This window comes from Gopherus evgoodei, chromosome 1 (assembly GCF_007399415.2).
Source record: "Gopherus evgoodei ecotype Sinaloan lineage chromosome 1, rGopEvg1_v1.p, whole genome shotgun sequence".
Lineage (NCBI taxonomy): Eukaryota > Metazoa > Chordata > Testudines > Testudinidae > Gopherus > Gopherus evgoodei.
In genome coordinates, this window is record NC_044322.1 from 281,737,729 (window position 1) to 281,758,156 (window position 20,428).

A 20,428-nucleotide genomic window follows, 5' to 3' on the forward strand; every position below is an offset into this window, starting at 1 on the left:
GTGAGCACTGTACACTTTGTATTCTGTGTTGTAATTGAAATCAATATATTTGAAAATGTAGAAAAACATCCAAAATATGTAATACATTTCAATTGGCATTCTATAGTTTAGTAGTTTGATTAAAACTGTGATTAATTGATATTAATTTTTTAATCACGATTAATTTTTGAGTTAATCATGTGAGTTAGCTGCGATTAATCGGGAGCCCTAGTTTTAATAAAATTTTTACTTATTTATAATTATATATGAAAACTACATTAAAGAACTTCTGGCTTCAATATTATAGCCCTGGGCTGGAATATGCTCCGCTGTTCTGTCGGGATGGTGCATGCTCAGTCCAATCACATGTAGGCGCTGTGAGAGAATGGAGAATGCTCAGAGAGGGCAGAACTTTCAGGGATTTCAGCTGTTAAACTCTAGCAAGTCTCTGGAACCCATATGATCTACAGATATTATTTAATAAACTATTAAAATAAAGAGACACGATGGAGTTGACACATACTTCACAGGGAAAAACTTATATGAAAAATAGTTGCCATTATAACCATAACGTTTTCAGATTTTGTTTATGATTGTGCTTAAAGTTTAGAAGCCCATAAGATATTCATACTAACAAGTAGTTTTTGTTTCTTGCCAGAATTGCTTTGTCATAATTTGCAAAGAATTGCCACAATATCTCTTACCTTCCATTTTTTTCATGTGACATAAATACTGTTATAGGTTGCTTTACTGGTTATCTCAGCAAGCAATAAGAAAAATCTAGTATTACCATTTAAATACCCATTAAAATGCTACATTATCAGACAAATGAATATTCTTAAGATTATGTAAATAACAAAAAGTTTAACCACATCTATCTATAGACAGCTGGATCACATGATATGGCAGGATGTTCTTACTCAGGGAACAGTGTGATGAGTTAACAGTGAGGTGTTTCACATGACTGATAATGCAGAAGTTTCTCGTTCCAAAAAGCTTATTAATGTTGAGAGCATGGGCAAAGAATATCTGATAAAGAGGAAACAAGATCAGGATGGATATTTTGGGAGAGAGTAGGATTACAGAAGTCTGTGCAAGTGCTTAACACAGAACAGAACAACTACTCCCTGAAGAAAGCTTTGACATAAAATTGGGTTATTAGCGGGAATTAATACATGGTGGCAAAGTTTTAAAAAGAGAATAAGAGGGTAGAAAAAGAGAAGAAAACAATGGCACATGGGCAGAGAAGCTAAAATGGCCATGAGGGAAAGATTGAGGCATACAATACAAGGGAGAGAAGAATTTTCTAAATGAAGATGCGCTCAAATTTCATTAAAGAGCTTATATGTATAGGACTGTCTTTAAGATGTGATTAAAGTACCAAATCCATTAAATCCAGATATTGAAATCTTCAGATCTCTCTTTGGGGGCGCTGATCAAAAGCCCATGGAAGTATTTTCATTCTGCATGGGCTTGCCATTTGATCCATGAACACTTGAGATATTTGTGTCTACAAAAGTTGCTAAATGGGCATTGATTTTCATTATTAATTTGTAGAGAAGTATCATCCCAAGGTTAAACTACTGAGGTAAAAGAATGTGAGGGGTTATGTGTTGTACAGTGACCCATGGAGCTGGGGAAATGGGAGTAGCATGATGAATGGACTTAAAGCTGAACAGGAATTACTCTGAGATAGTATGGCAGCTGGGATAGCTAGCTCTTTTTGGTTTAAAAAGAAAATGGCCATAAGAAACATTCTTGGAGCACTCTGCTGGATCCGGATGGTCTCAAAGAGACCTTTAGAACTATAACACATACTCTTAACTTTCCTATATACTCAAGAAGCTGACATGCATCCATTGTCTGAGGTATGTTCCAAAATACAGCGGATGACAAAAAGGTTGTGTTTCTAATATGGCTATTTATACTACTGTACAGTTTAAACTGCTTTTTGTTTTATATTTGGTATAAATCTTGTTATAAATATTATGTCCATTCTTTTTCTCATTCAGAAAAAGATCCAGACAAACTTTTGTCCAAGGGGGAAATTTAACACAAGTGTACCACGAGGTTGAATTTGGTAATCTTTTCAAAATGTGAAGGACTGACCCCTTCAAATTGTCCAGTGGTGACTTGGGCAGCCCTGGGATCATAGAATTTCAGAAACCTGTATTTATAAGAACGTAATTTATCTTGCAGCGTTATTTTTCTCTACTTTTGACACAAGCTGATCAGTTCAAATTACATTTTACATAAAGTCAAGAAATTATATGTCACTTACTGTAGCTTGGATATTGAGGACTTTGGATAAATTACAGTAAAAACATAAGAACTGAAATTTTCAGAGCTACTTAGAGGGATTTCAAGCCTTCAGATTCCCTGTGCATCTTTGAAAAAATCTCATCCAGGAAGTAGAGCAAAATATTTTTAGTACAGATTTGCCAGTTTGACAGAATTATACCATGTGCAGGGCATCTGGCGTTACCGGTAGAAACATGGGGGCGAGGGGATTAGACCACAATTTTATGAGACTAGTGTGTTACCTCTTGTTTTTGGCATAGAATGAAACAATTTCTTGTTATCTGTTCTCAAGAGCTATAGATATGCTCTCTGTCACAGTTTCAGGGTAATTGCACCTTTAATCCCCTCTGTAGTCTATTTCTGGAATGCCCACTCAGGCCTCTAGCCCTCACTTTTCTCTGGGCAGGGATCCACATTCCTCTCCCTTCTCTTTAGACTTAAGCTAAAAGGCCTCTGCAATGCATGTTGCTTCTCTTGGCAGGTCTGACTAATGACCAACCCCTGTTCTTTTGTTTCTTTCCAAGAGCAATGACCAGTGAATGACTGCGGTCATGAGTAACATAACCACACTCTTCTTTCATTTGCTTGAGGATGAACGCATCCAGAGAAAACATATAAAACAATAAAAGGATATAAACACTTTACCAACAGCTCCACATCAGTCCTATGGAGACCCTGGCAGGTTCAAGGTCTTCCAACCCTTCAGCAAGGTTGAGTATCATCTACACACAAGGTCATCTGGTTTCTTTACATCAAAATGAAGGCACCTCTGCCAGGTTAAACTCCTGCCTTCTATACCAAAAGCTCTTTCTTTGTCTCCTTGGGCCTCTGATATCTGAACTTGTATATGCAAACCATCCCGGTGCGGTACTTCTCTAAAGCTGTTTACAGTCCCAAGGACTGCAATAATCTCCTCCCCCCCCACCACCACTGTTTTAAGTTCCTGGAGATGCAGTGGTAACCCTCCCCCAGGGAGTTACTTTAGTCCACAGCGATGATCTGGAATATCAATAATGTTAATAAATAATCCCCAAAGACACTGTTTGGATTGGAATGAGAGACAAGGTTTTAAGAAGCATGAACAATAGAAATATCATTTGACTTAACTGCACACATGGTTTTTATTTCAGAGGTGTATAACATTTTGTTGTCCTAGACTCTGCTGTGTGAAAGCCTAACTCTGCAAAGTTCTGAGCACCAATGTGAGCTTATCCAACCCTCTGGACCAAGTATCGATTGCTAGACGCTCTCTTCCCCCCAACCCCTCCTGAGCTCTTTAGCATGGTGGACTCAAAACCTGTGAGCTTCAAGCCCTGCCCATCCTGTGATGGACTAATCCATTTAAAGGATGGGCACAATAAATACTAGTTCCGTCTAGGAGAGTCGAACATATCTAGCAGATGCTTGCTTTGCCTCATATTTTCTGGGCACATGTGCAAGTATTTACCCCAACCCAGGTTCCTTGGTCACGTCAGCAGTACAGAAGAAATTAAAGTGTCTTTGGGGGTGCTCTTGGACTAACGGCCCAAAACAACTTGACCTCTTTGGAAGAAAGTCATATCCTTCTGCATGTGGCTGACTGCCAGGCCTTACTGGCCAAGTATGAGTTCCTAACCTGGGACCAAGTGACACCTTTCTTCACAAAGTTTCTGCTAGATGCAGAGAGGAGCTAAAAGATAATTAAGGAAGGTCAGATGGTGGCCAGGTTGGCACTACACATTGTGATGTATGCCTCCAACACCATTGCAAAGTCTCTGGCCACCATGGTGATGAAACACAGAGCGTGATGGCTCCAAGCATTGGGTACCCCAAGAGAGGTACAGGCAATTATGGAAGACTTGCACTTCAAGGGCAAGGAGCTATTTAGCAGGCAGACAAACAGCACACTGCACTCACTGAAAGACTCAAAGGTCACCTTATGCTGTCTAGGGGTTTACATCTCAGTGCTGTACCACAAGCCTTACTGCCTTCAGTGCCAGTTGAAGCCTTGGACACTGTCTTACAAACACAGGGATCCTGAATACTGGGCCAGGAAAAGGCCAAGATAAAGCAGAGGTCACAGCCTTTCCTCTTCCTGATCAGTGCACCCCAATCCTACAGCATGCCAGCAAACTTGACAGCTTGGTTGAGAGCCATATCCAATCCAGTGAATGAGCACGACTTTCAGAATCCACCTCCCTCCATTCCACCAGGCATGATCAGTTGTAACCAGGACAATCGTTGCCCATGTCTCCTCCATCCAGTTCCACTCATTACCCCCTACCTGTACCTCTCAGGAAAGCCTGCTGCAATCAGAAGTGGCCTTGTTGCTTCATCTAGGAGCCATACAGGAGGTTCCAACAGAATTCAGGGAAAGAGGCGGCTTCTCCTGATATTTCTTCATTCTGAAGAAGAAAGGAGGTCTTCATCCTATCCTGGAGCTGAGGAGACTGAACCAGTACCTACACTGTCCTGAAGTTCAATATGCTATTTCTTGCCTCTCTCATTCTGTCTCTCCAAGCTCAAAACTGGTTCATCTCTGGGAGGAAAGGAACTACACGGTATACAGAGCATTGTAATATTACCTTAATAGGACCAAGCCATTTTTGTTATCTCCCAGTTTCATTGTGCTCATTCTGTCCAGGGCATCCCATTGCAAAGAATCTCCAAGTGGATGCGTGCAATTCTATCAGTTGGCTAATGAGCCTCTCTCGTCAGACATCAAGCCACACTCACTAGAGCATCTTTTGCTTGCTTCCAAAATGTGTTGGTCTCTGCAGAGCTTTGGAGCTGTGCTCCGGCTCTGTTCCAGCTCCAGACAAAAACCTGCAGCTCCACTGCTCCGGAGTTGCTCTGGGCTCCAGCTCTGGGCTTTGCTCCAAAGCCCTGAGTCTCTGAGATCTGCAAGGCTGCAACATGGAGTAACCTACTGACTTTCACGAAATAGTCTGTCCTTGACATGGCTGCGAGGGCAGATGCCAAGTTCAGGAGAGTGGTACTTCATTCATTGTTTGACTGATTCAGCTGGTGCTCACTGTGACTGTCCTGAGGGTCTGCTGCTGGCCAGCTATCAGCACTGGAATGGTGGGACCCATATGGACATACCTGAAGAAGAAAGAATGATTACTTACCCTGCGGTTAGTGTGGCTCTTTGAGATTATATAAATGTGGATCACAGGACTTGTACCCCATCCCCACTTTTTGGAATCCTCACCAGCCTGGGCGTTGAATTGTGAGGGTATGAGGAAAGATCATGGTTCCCCACTCCCATGCCCTTTTATGAGAGGCACAGGTTACATGCACGGTCCCAATAGATGGCGATGTACAAAAACATCCAGTGTCCCTTGCATGAGGCACATACACACCTGCAGCGGGATCCTCGCTGACTGTAACATCTTGAAGAACTCCAGGTACTGCAGGGTAAGTAACTGCTCTTTGTCTACATCCATAGGAGTAGATGTGACAGGAAGGCATTTGGCACGTTGCTGGCTTTGAAAGCTGATCTGATTAATGGTGTATTGATTTGGTATAACTTGAAATTATTAGCTACTTAATTCCATAGTTGAAAATGTTGCTATACCTTTGTCTCTTTTCTCTCTCTCTCTCTCCCCCCCCCTCCCGCCGCCCTGCAGGTTAAAATAAATTGACATGTTTCTGTATGAGTTTATCAGAGCATTTTAGGCTCTGCTGTCTATGTTGTTCTTATAAGAAGCTGCTTAGTAGTTTTACAATAGTCTGTTTTCTATTTGTATCTTCCTTGTACTCTTTCCTTTTGAATTTTCTTCCTGGGAAACGTTCTTAAGATCTTTACTGAAGATGTCAAGGTAGTTTAGAGGAGGAGGGTTGTTCATAGGATCAGTATGCATACTTGTCACACAAAATCTCTACAAGTTACAAATATGGCTAAAATTAATGAGAACTGAGACCTCCATAATGCGTGTCCAGCTACAGAGCCTGATTATATTTTATAGTTTTGACAGCTGTCTAAAAGGGATATAACTGTTTTTATTTTCACTGATTTTATGGATCACAAAAATGTACATTCTGTAGCCCCCCTTCAAAAAAAAAAGTGGGTATGTACTGAACTGACTTCCTGTAACATTAATTTCAACCTCCATGTAACTATTTAACTAGTGCATGCCTTGATAAACAAGCCTGAACATTTATGGGTGCCTAATACCCAAATGTCTTTGTGTGCCTTTATTTAAAACAAAACAACCCCCCTCCCCGCCCCAGCAAGGTTGTCAAACTGATCATCATGTACAGAACAAACCCGAGTGCCATTAAAGAAAGCAGAGCAAAACAGAAACAAAAATGACAATCTCCCTTTATTGCTCTGCACATGAAATAAATATATTACTTCTATACGCATGCTAGCAAGAGGGGGTAGAATATCAAGCTTTGCCCTGGAGGATGACAAAGATCAACTCTGGCGTCTGTGACTGGTGTAAAGAACATAAAATCCTTTTGGCTATTTCACTTGTATGGCACTCATCTGCTATGGCAATAAACATTGTGTAAATACCAGTATAGATACAGCATTCCAGAATCATAGGTCCTCTATCGAAAATCCTGTTCTATCTTCTCCAGGGCTCTCAGCACTTCTAGTAACAGTTAGCCCCATTGCTCTGATGGATAATTTTTCAAAGAAAAATTAAGTTATGCTGATATAAACCAACTATGTGTGTTGGTTTTTTTTTTTCTTGTAGGGCATCAGAAGATCACAGTGATTCCAACGTGTTGATGGGAGAGGTTCAATCAGATGAAGAGATTATCAACAGCTCTGATGAGGACGATGACACAAATTCTGATTCTAGCAAAGGGGAGCTTGATCTTCAAGAATATAAGCAGGTGTATTTTGATTTTTAAAGCTATGCTTCATCAGTATTTTTTAGTTTCTCATATAGTTTGTAAAGGGAATTTGGGGAATATCTACATAAGAGATGTCTTGTTGTATAAATGTAAACCATCATTTTTCAGATGCTTTTTGCACCCTGATAACAAAGTAATTTTTTTTAAAGCTTCATTCTTGCTGTGGATTTGCAAATGTCCTTGATGTGAAGAACCCATGTTTAGAAATAGTCATAAAAACTGCACTGCTCAGTCCATTAGTTCATTCTTAACACCTCAAAGAGTTGTGGGCCTGTAGTCCTACACACCACCCACCTGTATATGTAGAGTTTTACAAACTGAAGTAAAGTGTGAAAGAGTCAAACTTGACTGCTTTGTCTGCATGTTTTGGACTGCACATTTACTAAAGCTCTTAATTTCATGCTCTGGACCTTTGAGTCCCAGAGTTTCCTGCTTTCTGCAGAGTGAACTGAAGAACATTGGAAACTGGAATGGAGAAGCCAAAGGGTAGGGACTGGAAAACGTGTCACTAGAACTGCTAAGCCGTTCCCAGTGTCATCTCATTGGTATTAGGGGCATGGGCAGGTGAAACTATTGTAATATAGGAGTGTTCCAGCCAAGCGTTTGAGGAAGGAAAGGCTACTTCTCAGTGACAGCTTCTGGTTCAGCAGAACAGCATTCTTGAAGTTGTACGTCCAGCCACACAAGTCTTTCAAATCAGTAAACTGTCTTGGGCAAGTACGCAGTCCACATATTGTTAGCTTCCTTGGACTGAAACATATGAGACCCTGCCTCTAAACCAGTGCTCAGCTGCTCCTTTCCAATGGCACGAGTAGATATGGGGCCCAACCCTCACCCTGTTTTGGGGATAATGTAGAATTCCTGTTTCTTGGATTTAAGAGTCACTGCTCTGGCCCACACTACTGGGCTTTCCTAATTGTATCTACTCTATCAAATGCAGAGGTACCCATTAAAGAGGGGTTTTGTTTTTTTTTCCTTCTCTCTGCTAGTCCTGGTTACCTAGCTGGTACATTTCCCATTTAAGCGCCTCAATTCAATGCCTTCAAAGTAATGAGGTACAGTGTTCCTTTGTGTGCTCTCCACAAGATCCTTCTTAGCAGGCTTGTTCTGCCCCGAGTGCTCTGAAGGCACCTTAGCCATGATGCCTAGGTTCTGGTTCTCTCTTCACTGCTGTATGCTGGATGGCGTGTCTTTGGAAGACACTTCCTATGTGTGCTCCTTTTTCCATCCCTCCTTCAAGTCAAGGATGACTGGGTAATAAAGCAACCTTTTTGAATCAGTTGGTGATCTGGGGTTCCATCTCCTTTCCTAGGGGCTTCCTTTGCCATCTTTTCTTACAAGCATTAGAGGTTTCTGTCAGCTTCCCAGCATCCTTGAAATCTTCATGTTTGTAGATTCTGGCATCGGCTTTCCTTCAGACCGGCTGGGACTGCTGCTTCTTCACCTCCTTACAGGGCAAGTATCTTTTTGCTCTGTGGTGGAATGGTATTTCAGACACCTGCCTGACAAGGAGAACTCGATATAGGATTTCCCATTGCCAGAAAGAAAAGAGCTCATGTTCAGCAAGGTGAAAGTGTTGTGTAACAGCTTTGAATTTCTTCATGTTTTTCTGCTAGTGCCCTGAAACCTTGATCCTAATAAATCAACTTTTCTCTTGAGTAAGTTGAGGTGCGGCGGGAGTCAGCAGCACAGCCTGTTCCTGTGTAGCTAACCAAAACTCTGTGTGGGTACATCAGCTAACATCTCACTGTAAATATCTTTCTTACAGGATTCAGAAGGGCTTTCCTAGAAACACACAGTGCAACACTGCTTTGCTCATGAAACATCTCATGTTTCATAGAATATGCTCTTCCCTTCATGTAACTCAGAACTGGTGTTGAACCATCTGGTTTTCAGCTTCCTCAGCTGGCCTGTGGCGCGTGGACTCTGACAGCTGCAGATTAACTTTACCAACAATTTGCCTCTTGCTTGAAACTTCTAACAGTTCCTGCAGCTGCAGGGGAAAATGAAACAATCTCTGCATTGGTAATCAGCTCTTTGGTGGGTTTATTTTGTTTTGCTTGGCAAACATATCCAGTCTCTAATGATGTTTCTCACCCACAATAGCGGGTACAGTAAACAACTGCTGAGAGAGAACACTTCAGTTTTTACCCTTTTATCACCTGAAAACTGAGAGAACTCAATGCCCAAAATTTGAAGACTATGCTTCAAACTCTCCTGCCTTCCAAATGATTGTCTTCTGACTGAACAAACAGTGTGGCATTTCCAGTGCCAGCTGATCTGAGAAGAAATTTCCAAATGGTGTTGAAAAAACAAAGGGACAATATCTCAGCTCATGCTTATTTTGCATTAGTATATTACTATTGTGTAATCATTACTTTTAAATTAGTTTGCAACTGTCAGTTATAGAGTGTTGACAGTTACTGTTTTGTAAAATCAGGGACTGCATGTGAGTTTATTCCCATAGTGTTAGCTATGCTCTCCATAGAGAGAGGGAGAAGGATGTGCACCCTATTCTTGTATAAATATAAATGTCCTGAATTTGGTTGGTTTTAGGGATTATTTCTAGACACTAATATGGAGGCTTTGCTAAATACAAATCTAATTGATATGAATGGAAGAGCTAGGGTTTCACTGCTGAAATAGTCTTTTTTCAATGTAGTTCAAAATACTAAGGCCTAGCTGAGGATTGTAGAAACTATAATTTGGTTTCCAGCTCTCAATAATTTATATAATAGTTGCTCTTCGAAGGAGATCTGCAAATCTAGACCAAAGCTTGCAGCATTAGTACTTTGGTCTAGCAATGCTACTGATGCCAGTAGGCACTGGTGGGAGACTATCAACTGAAAAAGAGGCCTCCTGGATTCTGTTCACAGCTGTGACCCTTATTTGCATTGTGACCTTGAGCAAATTGCTTCTCTGTGCCTCAAGTTCCCCATCTTTAAAACAGGGCTGATACCTACATTGGTAAAGCGCTTTGTGGTCATTGGATAAATGGCACTGAGTAAGTGCAACATGTTACTATTATTGTAGCTTCACTAGTTACTAGGGTTGCCAACCCTCCAGGATTGTCTGGGAGTCTCCAGGAATTAAAGATTACTCTTCAATTAAAGATTATGTCATGTGAGGAAATCTTCAGGAATATGTCCAGCCAAAATTCGCAACCCTACTAGTTGGGTAACAAATTACTCCAACATTCAGAGTTTAATTTCTTAGATTTTGTAGTCCTGTAGCCTGATATCTGTCGTCCTTACCTTTGTATGGATTGGATTAGTGCCTGGGACATCAGAATAACAAACATACAGTGTATGACTTCTGAAATTCTTAGAGATCAGCAAACTGTCACTTTAATTATTGATGTAACATCCTACAATATTGATAGAAATAAAATTGTATGCATCTGCATTACAATCACCTTTTTGAAATAGGAAATGAAGCAATAAACCTTTCAAAGAGAAATATTGCAACCTTATTTCAAACATCATTAACAAGTATATAACAGTGTAATAAAAACAACTAAAGTTCTAAGGTAAATCACTCGGTGCCTGCTCTTTTAACTACTGTTCTGCATATGATTTCACCAGAACTTCTGCTTGCTATTGTTTGTTCTCTGTGTTACATACCTGCATATCTAAGATTTATTTTCATTTTCTCTCTCCTTTAACTCCCCATTATAATGGAAAACCTACATTGTTAATAGACATAGTGCCAGCTGATAACTGCTAGGCAGGTGGCAAGCCAGGACTGCTACTATAGAGAGAGATTTTTTTAAAAAAAAAGCAAACTGTATACACAATTAGACTCTGCAAAAGCATCTTTGCATGCCTGTCATCTTGCCCTCATTTTGTTTGCTGTACCACATTCTTGGAATTAGTATTAAGCTTTAGCCCTGATCCTGCAAGCTACTCTGTCTAGGTCGATTCCTCCACCCACATGGAGCTCCACTGACTTCACTGAAGCTCATCAAAAGTCTATCACAGGGATTATCATCTCTGTGTTATCGGGTGACAGCTTGCAGGGCCTGGGCCTCAGATTGTAAATTCTCTGGTGCCCTTTATACATGTTTGTACAGGAGCTGGTGCAATTGTGCTGTAATGCAAATAATTCCACATTCCATTTTATTAGACAGTATCTTAAATATTCATATTTGTCTTTTTTTTTTCCTGTTACACTGGTAAGACTGGGGATTCAGTATTTTATACTTATTTTGCACTTTTCTTTTTGAGGGATCCCATAACAATTCAAGGATTAAAATATCAGATGAGAGAGCTGGGTGTGGGGGTTGATTGTGAGATTTCTCATATATTTGGCTTTGGAAAAAATGAGAATAAATGGCATTCTACGGTGATTGGATTAAACAGAACACTATTATAATTCAATCCCTGTGATTAGGCCCTGTGCTATCATATCATATATGTTGAGGGCTGCGTATGCATATATTTGTGAGTGTGTGCATGTGTTTCAGGAGTGAAATCTTATTTTACAAAGATTGCATTTCTTCTGTACAGTAGACTTGCTAGCTAAAGAAATCTGATTGTAGTTAATTTTAGTTCATTTTTTTTTAGATTTAATAAGGCAGATTCTCAATAGTTAGTATTACTTTGAAAAGAAAAAAGTTATTTCCTGTTACATTTTTGTCTTTATTAAAAGCAGCATGAAAAAATGAACAAAATCTGTATTCATTTCTTGACAAATGTTCCTAAAACCCATTTGAGTTTACTGCAGATTTATATACCGTAGTCACAAATGAGCCAATTAAATTATTATGGATATAGAGTATTATCCACACTCCACTTCTTTCAATAGCTGACAGTTGTCACTTTCAGTATGGGCTCTGATGCTTTCCAGAGTTTCTAGACAGGGATGCTAGTGCTTATTTATAGATTAGCATTTACACATCATTCTGTCCAGTTATATTCTAAATTCAATTTCACAAGACTTAATCTCTGAATTCTAATAGACTTCGGAGCAGTATAAAGTGATATTTTTAGTAGGAAATTTGGCTTGAAATTGATCTTTGCTATTTGTTTGTGAGTACACAATGTAACGTAATTTTATCTGCAGAGCAAAGCAGCTGGAAAGAAAACGAAAGTTTACCATATTGCCAAGGAGATCATGAGCTCGGAGAAAGTGTAGGTGTTAATGCTAAATTCAAAATACTTATTCGGTTTATTTTAATTCCGCAGTTCAAATGTAATTATTTGCTTTTTATTACTTTTCTAACAGATTTGTGGATGTGCTAAAGCTCTTACACATTGTAAGTATCTAGTACATTTTTTTGTTCTTTGTTCTTCTCTTAAAGTTCAGCATTTACACAATATTGTACTGAAGTGTATTTTCTTTAATATTTCCTCATTTAAAACAATAAATAAACCTAATTAGGCAGCAGTATTAAAAAAAAAAAATTCTAAGTTGCTGGTATTTTCCCCTAACAAGTATAGTGGGTAAATGTGTAGTGGTATCCCCCTGGATGCTCATGCAAAACTTCCATGTCAGCTAATGTTAGAATATGCCCCTAATTGTTTTACTATAGCTCCTTATTTGTTAATGATCTGTCTGGTTGTTTGGCAAGAATAATTCTTTCTCCATAAATAGTAGTATGAATTTTTTTATTAAAAAACCTTTTAAAATTATTAATATTTTTTACCAACTTTAATATGTACAATGTATGTAAAAATACTTTACTTGACTCTTAGATCATCTATTTAAATCTGAGTTTTTGTACTGCAGTCATCGTAGTACTGTGTGTTTTGAGCTATAACTCTTTACAGGTATGCATTTTGGAATTTGGCTTTCATTGGCACGTGATTTTGCTGTCTAACATATTAGAAGACCCACAGCAAAAAGTATTGGAAACGGATTGTATAAACAGAACTATTAAGTTAAGAGTACGCAATTTTTTTACATCACAAGAGTGTACTGATAAAGGTTATAAGAGATCATATTTTTTCTCATGTCCTGATTTTCAGTTACCTTCACTCTACCTCCCCTGAGTAGTTTTCCCCCAGGAAGGAGAGGTAGTTCTATATATTAAACATTTCTGCTTTTTCCTAATGAGTTTCTTGTGCAGCACATTCTGCCAGATTGGAAACAAGGATGCATTTTTTCTGTGCCTGTAAAAGAGACATACTCTAACACAGGAAACAAAATTATTACTAAACCACCTGTTGATTTTAGTTATATTTTTGAGTAATTGTTCTCCGAGTCTGTTAGAGCTTGAACTTTAAATGACCGTGTCTGATAGTAATGACCAATTTATAGTTTACAACCAGTGTTGTACTTAGTCCAGGCACCAAGCATCTTAAATACCTGTTGGAGGAATTGAGCGTAAGGCACTATGAACAGATAGTGTTTAAATAGCAAAGTTGTAAGTTTTTAATTAGTTGTTAGCTGTAAAGTAAACTGAATGTCGGAATGTTCTCAAATGAATGTGGACTCTTGTTGGCTCAGGGACAAATATCCGAACATGAAGGCAGTGTAATCTAGTAGTGAGAGTGCTGACCTGAGTCTCAAATCTGGGATCTAGTCTCTCCTCTGCCATTGATCTGTTGTGTGACCTTAGGCAGTCACATCAGTTCTCTCTGCCTGTGTTTGTCAGGGTTGCCTAGAGGGGAGGGCAAGTGGTGCAATTTGCCCCAGGCCCTGAGCCTCACAAGGGTCCCCACGAGAATATAGTATTCTATAGTATTGCAACTTCTTTTATGGAAGGGGCCCTGGAAATTGCTTTGCCCAAGGCCCCGTGAATCCTCTGGGCAGCCCTGGTGTTTGTCTGTTTAGATCATAAGCTCTTTGAGGCTGGGACTGTGTACGCTGCATATCACAATGGGGCTGTGATCTCAGTGGGTCTCCAGGTGCTCCAATATAAATAATAATAGACAGTTTAGTCTGGAAAAGCTTCATCAGTGCAGCCAGGACTGTCTGAGAAGCATTTTTTTTAATTTTCATTAAAAGGAAAATCACCATCCCTATTGGCAGGGTTTATGGAAACCCAGTATTGTGTTTAAATGGAACAATACTCCCAGGGAATCTAACTATTCACAAGAAGGATGCAAAGCCACTTACAAGACAATTATGAAAGTGAGGTTCTATGCGGAAAGTAACTTTGCAGCACTGCCATTGTGGGATTTCACTTTTATTGTGTCTCAGTAGTTTGTCTCACTTGTTTAGCTTACTGACTGCCAGCTAAGCAACTCATCTTGGGCTCCCAAAGTGAAGCCTGGGCCCTTTCCACCCTGTGCTTCATCACCAGTAATAAAGATTCTTCAGGCCAAATGAGGCCCAGTGTGTTTCTTCAGCTGCAGCTATTTGGAGCTGAGTAAGCAATTCTTTGGATGGTATACAGAGTGGAGGAGTATTTAGCTCACTCCATCTGAGGCTATGGCTACACTTGAAATTTCAAAGTGCTGCCGCGGCAGCACTGCGGGCGCGCTGCCGCGGCAGCGCTTTGAAGTGTGAGTGTAATCAGAGCGCCAGCGCTGGGAGAGAGTTCTCCCAGCGCTGCACATAAACCACATCCCTTACGGGTGTAGCATGCAGCGCTGGGAGCCGCGCTCACTGATTACACTGAGACTTTACAGCGCTGTATCTTGCAGCGCTCGGCGGGTTTTTTTTCACACCCCTGAGCGCTGTAAAGTGCAAGTGTAGCCATGGCCTTAGCAACATTGGCTCTGCAGCACTAACAGAAGTAAAGAACAGTTATCCCTTATCTTTGCCACTGAAATCAACAAGCATAATGCTGAATACACCCAGGGAGCAGATCTGAGTGAGAAGGTGCCATTTTACACTATCATTTTTAAGAGCACTTGAAGTGAAAGTTAAGGTAATTGAGGATGGGGATATAGGTGCAGGCTGGCTTTACATAACCAACTCTAATTTTGTTTGCATTTTGTTGATTATATTAACTAAATTGCTTTAACTGAAACAACTCCTCCAAGCATTCAAAGAGCCCATTTTTTATTTCATGAGAAGAGCAAAAAATAGATACTTAAGACAAAATCTTTGAGCAGATAGAAAATGTTTTGGTTTGGGATCATTTATATAATATCATGAATTAATGTAAGCACTGTGTTTGCTATTAAGGTGCTGATTGAGATACTGGCCTTCAATTTTGCACAATGAAGCTTGCCAAAATGTGTTGAGTCAACGGAGTTGTTCCGGGATGAATGACCCATTTAATTGTAATTCTGTCTCCTCGTTCCTTCTTTGAGGGATGAAGTTCTATTAAAGTGCAGAAACTTTGCTCTCAAGAGCTGCAAAAACCAAAACATTTAAATCAAACCAGTGTGCTGCTTGGTGCTATACTATCTTTTAGGGTCAGTTTATGGCTGGCCTCTAGCCCAGGGGAGGACGTAAGGTACTTCCATAGAAGACAGCTCTCATCTGGCTGCAAAGCATTATGGAGCCCAAGGAACGGGCAGATTGTGCACCACTGGCTGAAATGTTCCATACCCCAGAAGGCCCGGGGACCTACACACCCTTTACCCTATGCATTTGTAAGCCAGCATACTTTCACACCCTGCAGTATGCATAGGAGGTATTGCATAGGCCAAATGGCTCCCTCCACAGCACTCAGTAGGTATACAGGTGTGCCCCCTTACTAGTGCCTTCAGCTCTCAAAGCCTTATTTAGCCTTATGGGTTGTAGAGTGAACAAAATTAAACAGTGAACATTAGAGGTCTTCCATTTGTTGAATTGCTGTCCACATTTTGTCTGCTAGAGTCTCTGGGTTAGTCATTTCTTGGTTGTCTTTACTCATATGCCAGTGTAATGCATTAGATAAGCTCTGTAGAATAGGGAGTGTTTTCTCCAAGGTGCTTGTACAATGCCTTGCACCCCAGGGACTCATGGAGGTCTTTGCATGCTACTGTAATACAAATAAACTGTTTGCTACTGGTGAGTTATAATGGCTAGGGGCTGGTAAAAACAAAACTGCGGCCCATCAGCGGACATTAAATCAGCATTTTTTAATGGCAGATCTAGCAAGTCACCTGCTGTGAGCTTGATGGATGTTGAGTTTAGAGAATGCTAGCTAAGCAAGGCTTGCACACTCCATTTGTAATTTGAGCTTTCACTAAGCCGAACTGAATTAATGCTCATAAAGTTTTCCTTTAAGATTTACACAAGGCTGTAACAGAGTATGCTGCAGGGTCAAGATTGTCATAAGTGATTTTAGGTGCCTTGCTCTTTGGGGGCCCAATTTGAGACCTGGCAAATGGGTACCTGATTTTCAGAAAGTGCTGAGCCATCCACCTTCTGAAAATTGGGTCTTTTTAAAGTATCTCGTGTTGGGTACTCAGTCACCAGTCGCTTGGCCTTTATCTTGTACACAACAGGAAAAATTCAAGGTTTCTCATGTTCTCATCTTCCATCTCCTAACATGTATGCATGAAAAGGCATCTTGAAATGTTAGTGTCTGACAGGTTACATGTAGGAATAAATTTTCAAAAAGTGGCCACTGATTTTTTGTTTGTTTGAAGACTGGGAGTTTAGGCACTGAAATACAGAGCTGCAGTGACTGCATATGCAAGTGGTAAAAACCAGTTGAGTCTGTTTGAAAATTTAGACCATAGATAGGGAAATAGCTGCTTCTCATACATGTGTGTAATGCACAAATGCATACTGACAATATGTGGGGTTTTAAACTCTCTAATTCAGTATGCACCATAGGCTAGCTCAGTGGCCTCCAACCACTTTTTGGTGGGGTTTCCCTCCAGTGAAGAATTGGCAGATGGATGCCACCTCTTCTTGCCCCTATCAGCAATGCCCTCATATGTTAGCTGCCATTTCTTCTTCTTCTGTCAATATTCTCTCCTGTCCTTTTCTGCCTCTGGTTGATGTATCTCTCCCTCCATCCTCCTCTTTTTTGCTGTCTCTGTGACTCCCCGTCAACAAAAGGCTACAGACTCCTTAGGATGGGGGCATCCCCTTGGTTTCACTTAAGGCCAGATGCATATGCTCCTGCAATTTAGCTGAGTGCTGGGAACAGAGGAGAGAAGCGTGGACCTGTGACTTGCTGCCTGAGTCTGTAGCCCCATCCCCATGAGTTGCTCCTACGTCTAGTTACTTAGGGGCCACTGCTATAGCAGGAAGACAAGGCAGGTGGCTCTCCAAGAGCCACCCAAAGCATTAGCCACAGCCACAGCCACAAGCACATTGATATTTGAGAGATGTAGATCTGAGACCATGGGACTTGAGTTCCTCCACCTGTGCACTCTTGTTGGGCTAAATTGGGGCCATGCTCACCAGTTCGGGAACTCTGGGTTAGCTTGTTGCTGTTCTCGCAGCATATTTACACTATATAAAAATACTTTATTCTCTTAGAAATCTAAAGATTAGACTCAGACTTCACAATGTAAACTAAATGGCAGTCAGGTACTACAAAGAAGCGATTATAATAGATCTGGGGGAGCAGTATGGAGTACAGCACTAAGCACAAGGCTGGGAGCAAGGAACTCATGAGCTCCAATCCTAGCTCTGGCAGTGATTTGTTGCGTGGCCTTCGGCAGTTCTCTGAACCTCTCTGCCTCAGTTTCTCTGTCTGTAAAAATATTTACCTACCTGCCAGATGTGAGGTGAGGATGCCAGTACAGCTCTCTAAACTACTGAAGGGCTTTAGTATTGCTGAATGGTGGTGTCAGATCTGGTCGAGACATTTAATAATGAATTACAGCTGTACCTAGATTATAAAGAGATGTTAATGAAATAATTTGTTCTGGCAGGGAGCATGTCATAAGCAGATTGTTAAGGGTTAATGTCTTTTGTACCTGTAAAGGGTTACAAGCAGGGAACTGGACACCTGACTAGAAGACCAATCAGAAGACAAGATACTTTTAAATTTGGGCGGAGGGAAACTTTTGTGTGTGTTCTTCGTGTGTTGTGTGTTCTTCTCTCGGAGGGTCTGAGAGAGACCAGACATTACTACAGGCTCTCTAAGTTTCTTTTCATATAGTAAGTAAAAACAGGTGGTTTAGGTTTTTGATTGTTTTTACTCTATTTGCAATTGTGGATCTGGCTGGTTAACTTTTATATGTGTAGTTGCTGGGACTATTCTGATTTGTATTGGTACTTGGGGGAAAGTCTCTTTCTGGTGTCTGTAAGCTATAGGACCCTGTAATATTTACATCATGAAGTCACCCCAATCGGGGTATGGGCCGCCAACCACAGATCTCCAGAGTCCTCTATCCGGGGCCATTCGCTCTAGCTGGTTCCAGGTATAGCCCATTTTTTTTGCTATCAGCCTGAAGGTCGCGTCGCCAGGTGTTTCTTGGATGGCCTCTTTTCCGCTTGCCTTGGGGGTTCCACCTCAGTGCCTGTCTGGTGATGTTAGTTGGCTGTTTACGTTGTGTATGTCCTATCCAACCCCACCTTCTCCTGATTTTTTCCTCTGCTGGGAGTTGACAGGTCCTCTCCAAGAGGTGGATGTTACTGATAGTGTCTGGCCAGCGGATCTGGAGAATCCTTCTGAGGCAGCTATTAATGAAGGTCTGGATCTTCCTGATGGTTGTTTTGGTTGTCCTCCAGGTTTCAGCTCCATACAGTAGGACTGATTTCACATTGGAGTTGAACAGTCGAATTTTTATTGCCAAAGACAGCTCTCTGGAGCTCCAGATGTTCTTGAGCTGTAAGAAGGCTGCTCTTGCCTTACCAATCCTTACTTTGATGTCTGCGTCTGTGCCACCCTGCTGGTCGATGATGCTACCTAGGTAGGTGAAGGACTGCACTTCTTCCAGGGGGCTTCCATTCAGTGTGACTGGGTCATTGCTGATGGAGTTAATCCTAAGGATCTTGGTCTTGTCCTTGTGAATGTTGAGGCCAAACTGTGATGACGTGGCTGCCACTACATCGGTCTTCTCTTGCATCTGCTGTTTACTGTGCGAAAGGAGCGCAAGGTCATCAGCAAAGTCCAGGTCATCAAGCTGGGTCCACAACGTCCACTGGATTCCGTTCCTACGCTCGTAAGTGGATGTCTTCATAATCCAATCGATGACGAGGAGAAAGAGAAGTGGTGACAACAAGCATCCTTGCCTGACTCCAGTTTGCACCTGGAAGCTGTTAGTAAGCTGCCCTCGATGGATCACTCTACACTGTATACCGTCATATGAGTTCTTGATCAGGTTGACCACCTTTGCTGGGATGCCGTAGTGCCGAAGGAGCTTCCAGAGGGTCTCTCGATCCACGCTATCGAACGCTTTCTCATAATCAACAAAGTTGATGTACAACGAGGAGTTCCACTCCATAGACTGCTCGACTATGATGCGAAGCGTTGCTATCTGGTCCGTGCATGATCTATTATGCCGGAAATCTGCCTGTTCATTTCGTAGCTGTGGATCGATGGCATCCTTCATTCTCTCTAAGAGGACTCGGTTGAAGACCTTCCCTGGCACCGACAGGAGTGTGATTCCTCTATAATTGGCACAGTTGCTAAGATCTCCTTTCTTGGGGATTTTGATGAGATATCCCTCTTTCCAGTCTACCGGAATCACTTCTTCTTCCCATATCTTCTCAAAGAGGGGGTACAGCATTTCCACTGAAGCATCCAGGTCTGCTTTCAGGGCCTCTGCTGGGATGTCATCAGGTCCAGCCGCCTTCCTATTCTTCATCACGGTGATGGCTTTTCTGATCTCATCTCTGGTTGGTTTATCACAATTAATTGGGAGGTCCTCGTTGGCTGGGTTGATATCTCGTTGATTTGGTGGTGCTGGTCTGTTCAGGAGTTCCTCAAAGTGCTCCGCCCATCTGTTCATCTGTTGTTCTATTCCTGTTATAGGCTTTCCGCTTGTCTTTAACGGGATGTTCTGGCTTGCTGAACTTTCCAGACAGTCACTTGTTAGTATCATACAGCTGTTTCATATTACTGCTGTATGCTGCCTGCTCCACTTCTGCTGCCAGTTCATCCACATACGCTCTCTTGTCCTTCCTGATATTCCTCTTCACTGCTCTATGGGCTTCAGCATACTCTTTTTGAGCTTTGGCCTTTGCTACTCTAGTCCTGCTGTTATTGACTGCCTCCTTCTTCTTTCTGTCTTCTATCTTGATCAAGGTCTCTACTGTGATCCACTCTTTCTGCTGGTGTTTCTTAATTCCAAGCACTTCCTGGCATACTGACCTAAGTGTGTCTCTCACTTTTTGCCATCTGTTCAGTACACTGTCTTCCTCTTCCTCAGACCGATCCTGTAATACTGATAACTTATTCTTCAGCGTCAGTCCAAAATCTTCCTTGGTCTTATGGTCCTTCAGAAGGCTGACGTTGTACTTCACTCTTCTGTCTGACGTGTCTATCCAGTTCTTTTTCAGCTTC

General features: G+C 41.3%; 1 protein-coding gene across 1 annotated transcript in view; it reads left to right on the forward strand.

Moving 5' to 3' along the window:
• The window catches only part of FGD6 (FYVE, RhoGEF and PH domain containing 6), a 106,218-nt gene that overhangs the window by 29,776 nt on the left and 56,014 nt on the right, over positions 1 to 20,428 (forward strand). The window contains exons 3-5 of the mRNA XM_030548524.1: positions 6,969 to 7,110; positions 12,196 to 12,263; positions 12,358 to 12,388. Coding sequence (XP_030404384.1) covers positions 6,969 to 7,110; positions 12,196 to 12,263; positions 12,358 to 12,388 — 241 coding nt within the window. The remainder of the gene's footprint in view (positions 1 to 6,968; positions 7,111 to 12,195; positions 12,264 to 12,357; positions 12,389 to 20,428) is intronic.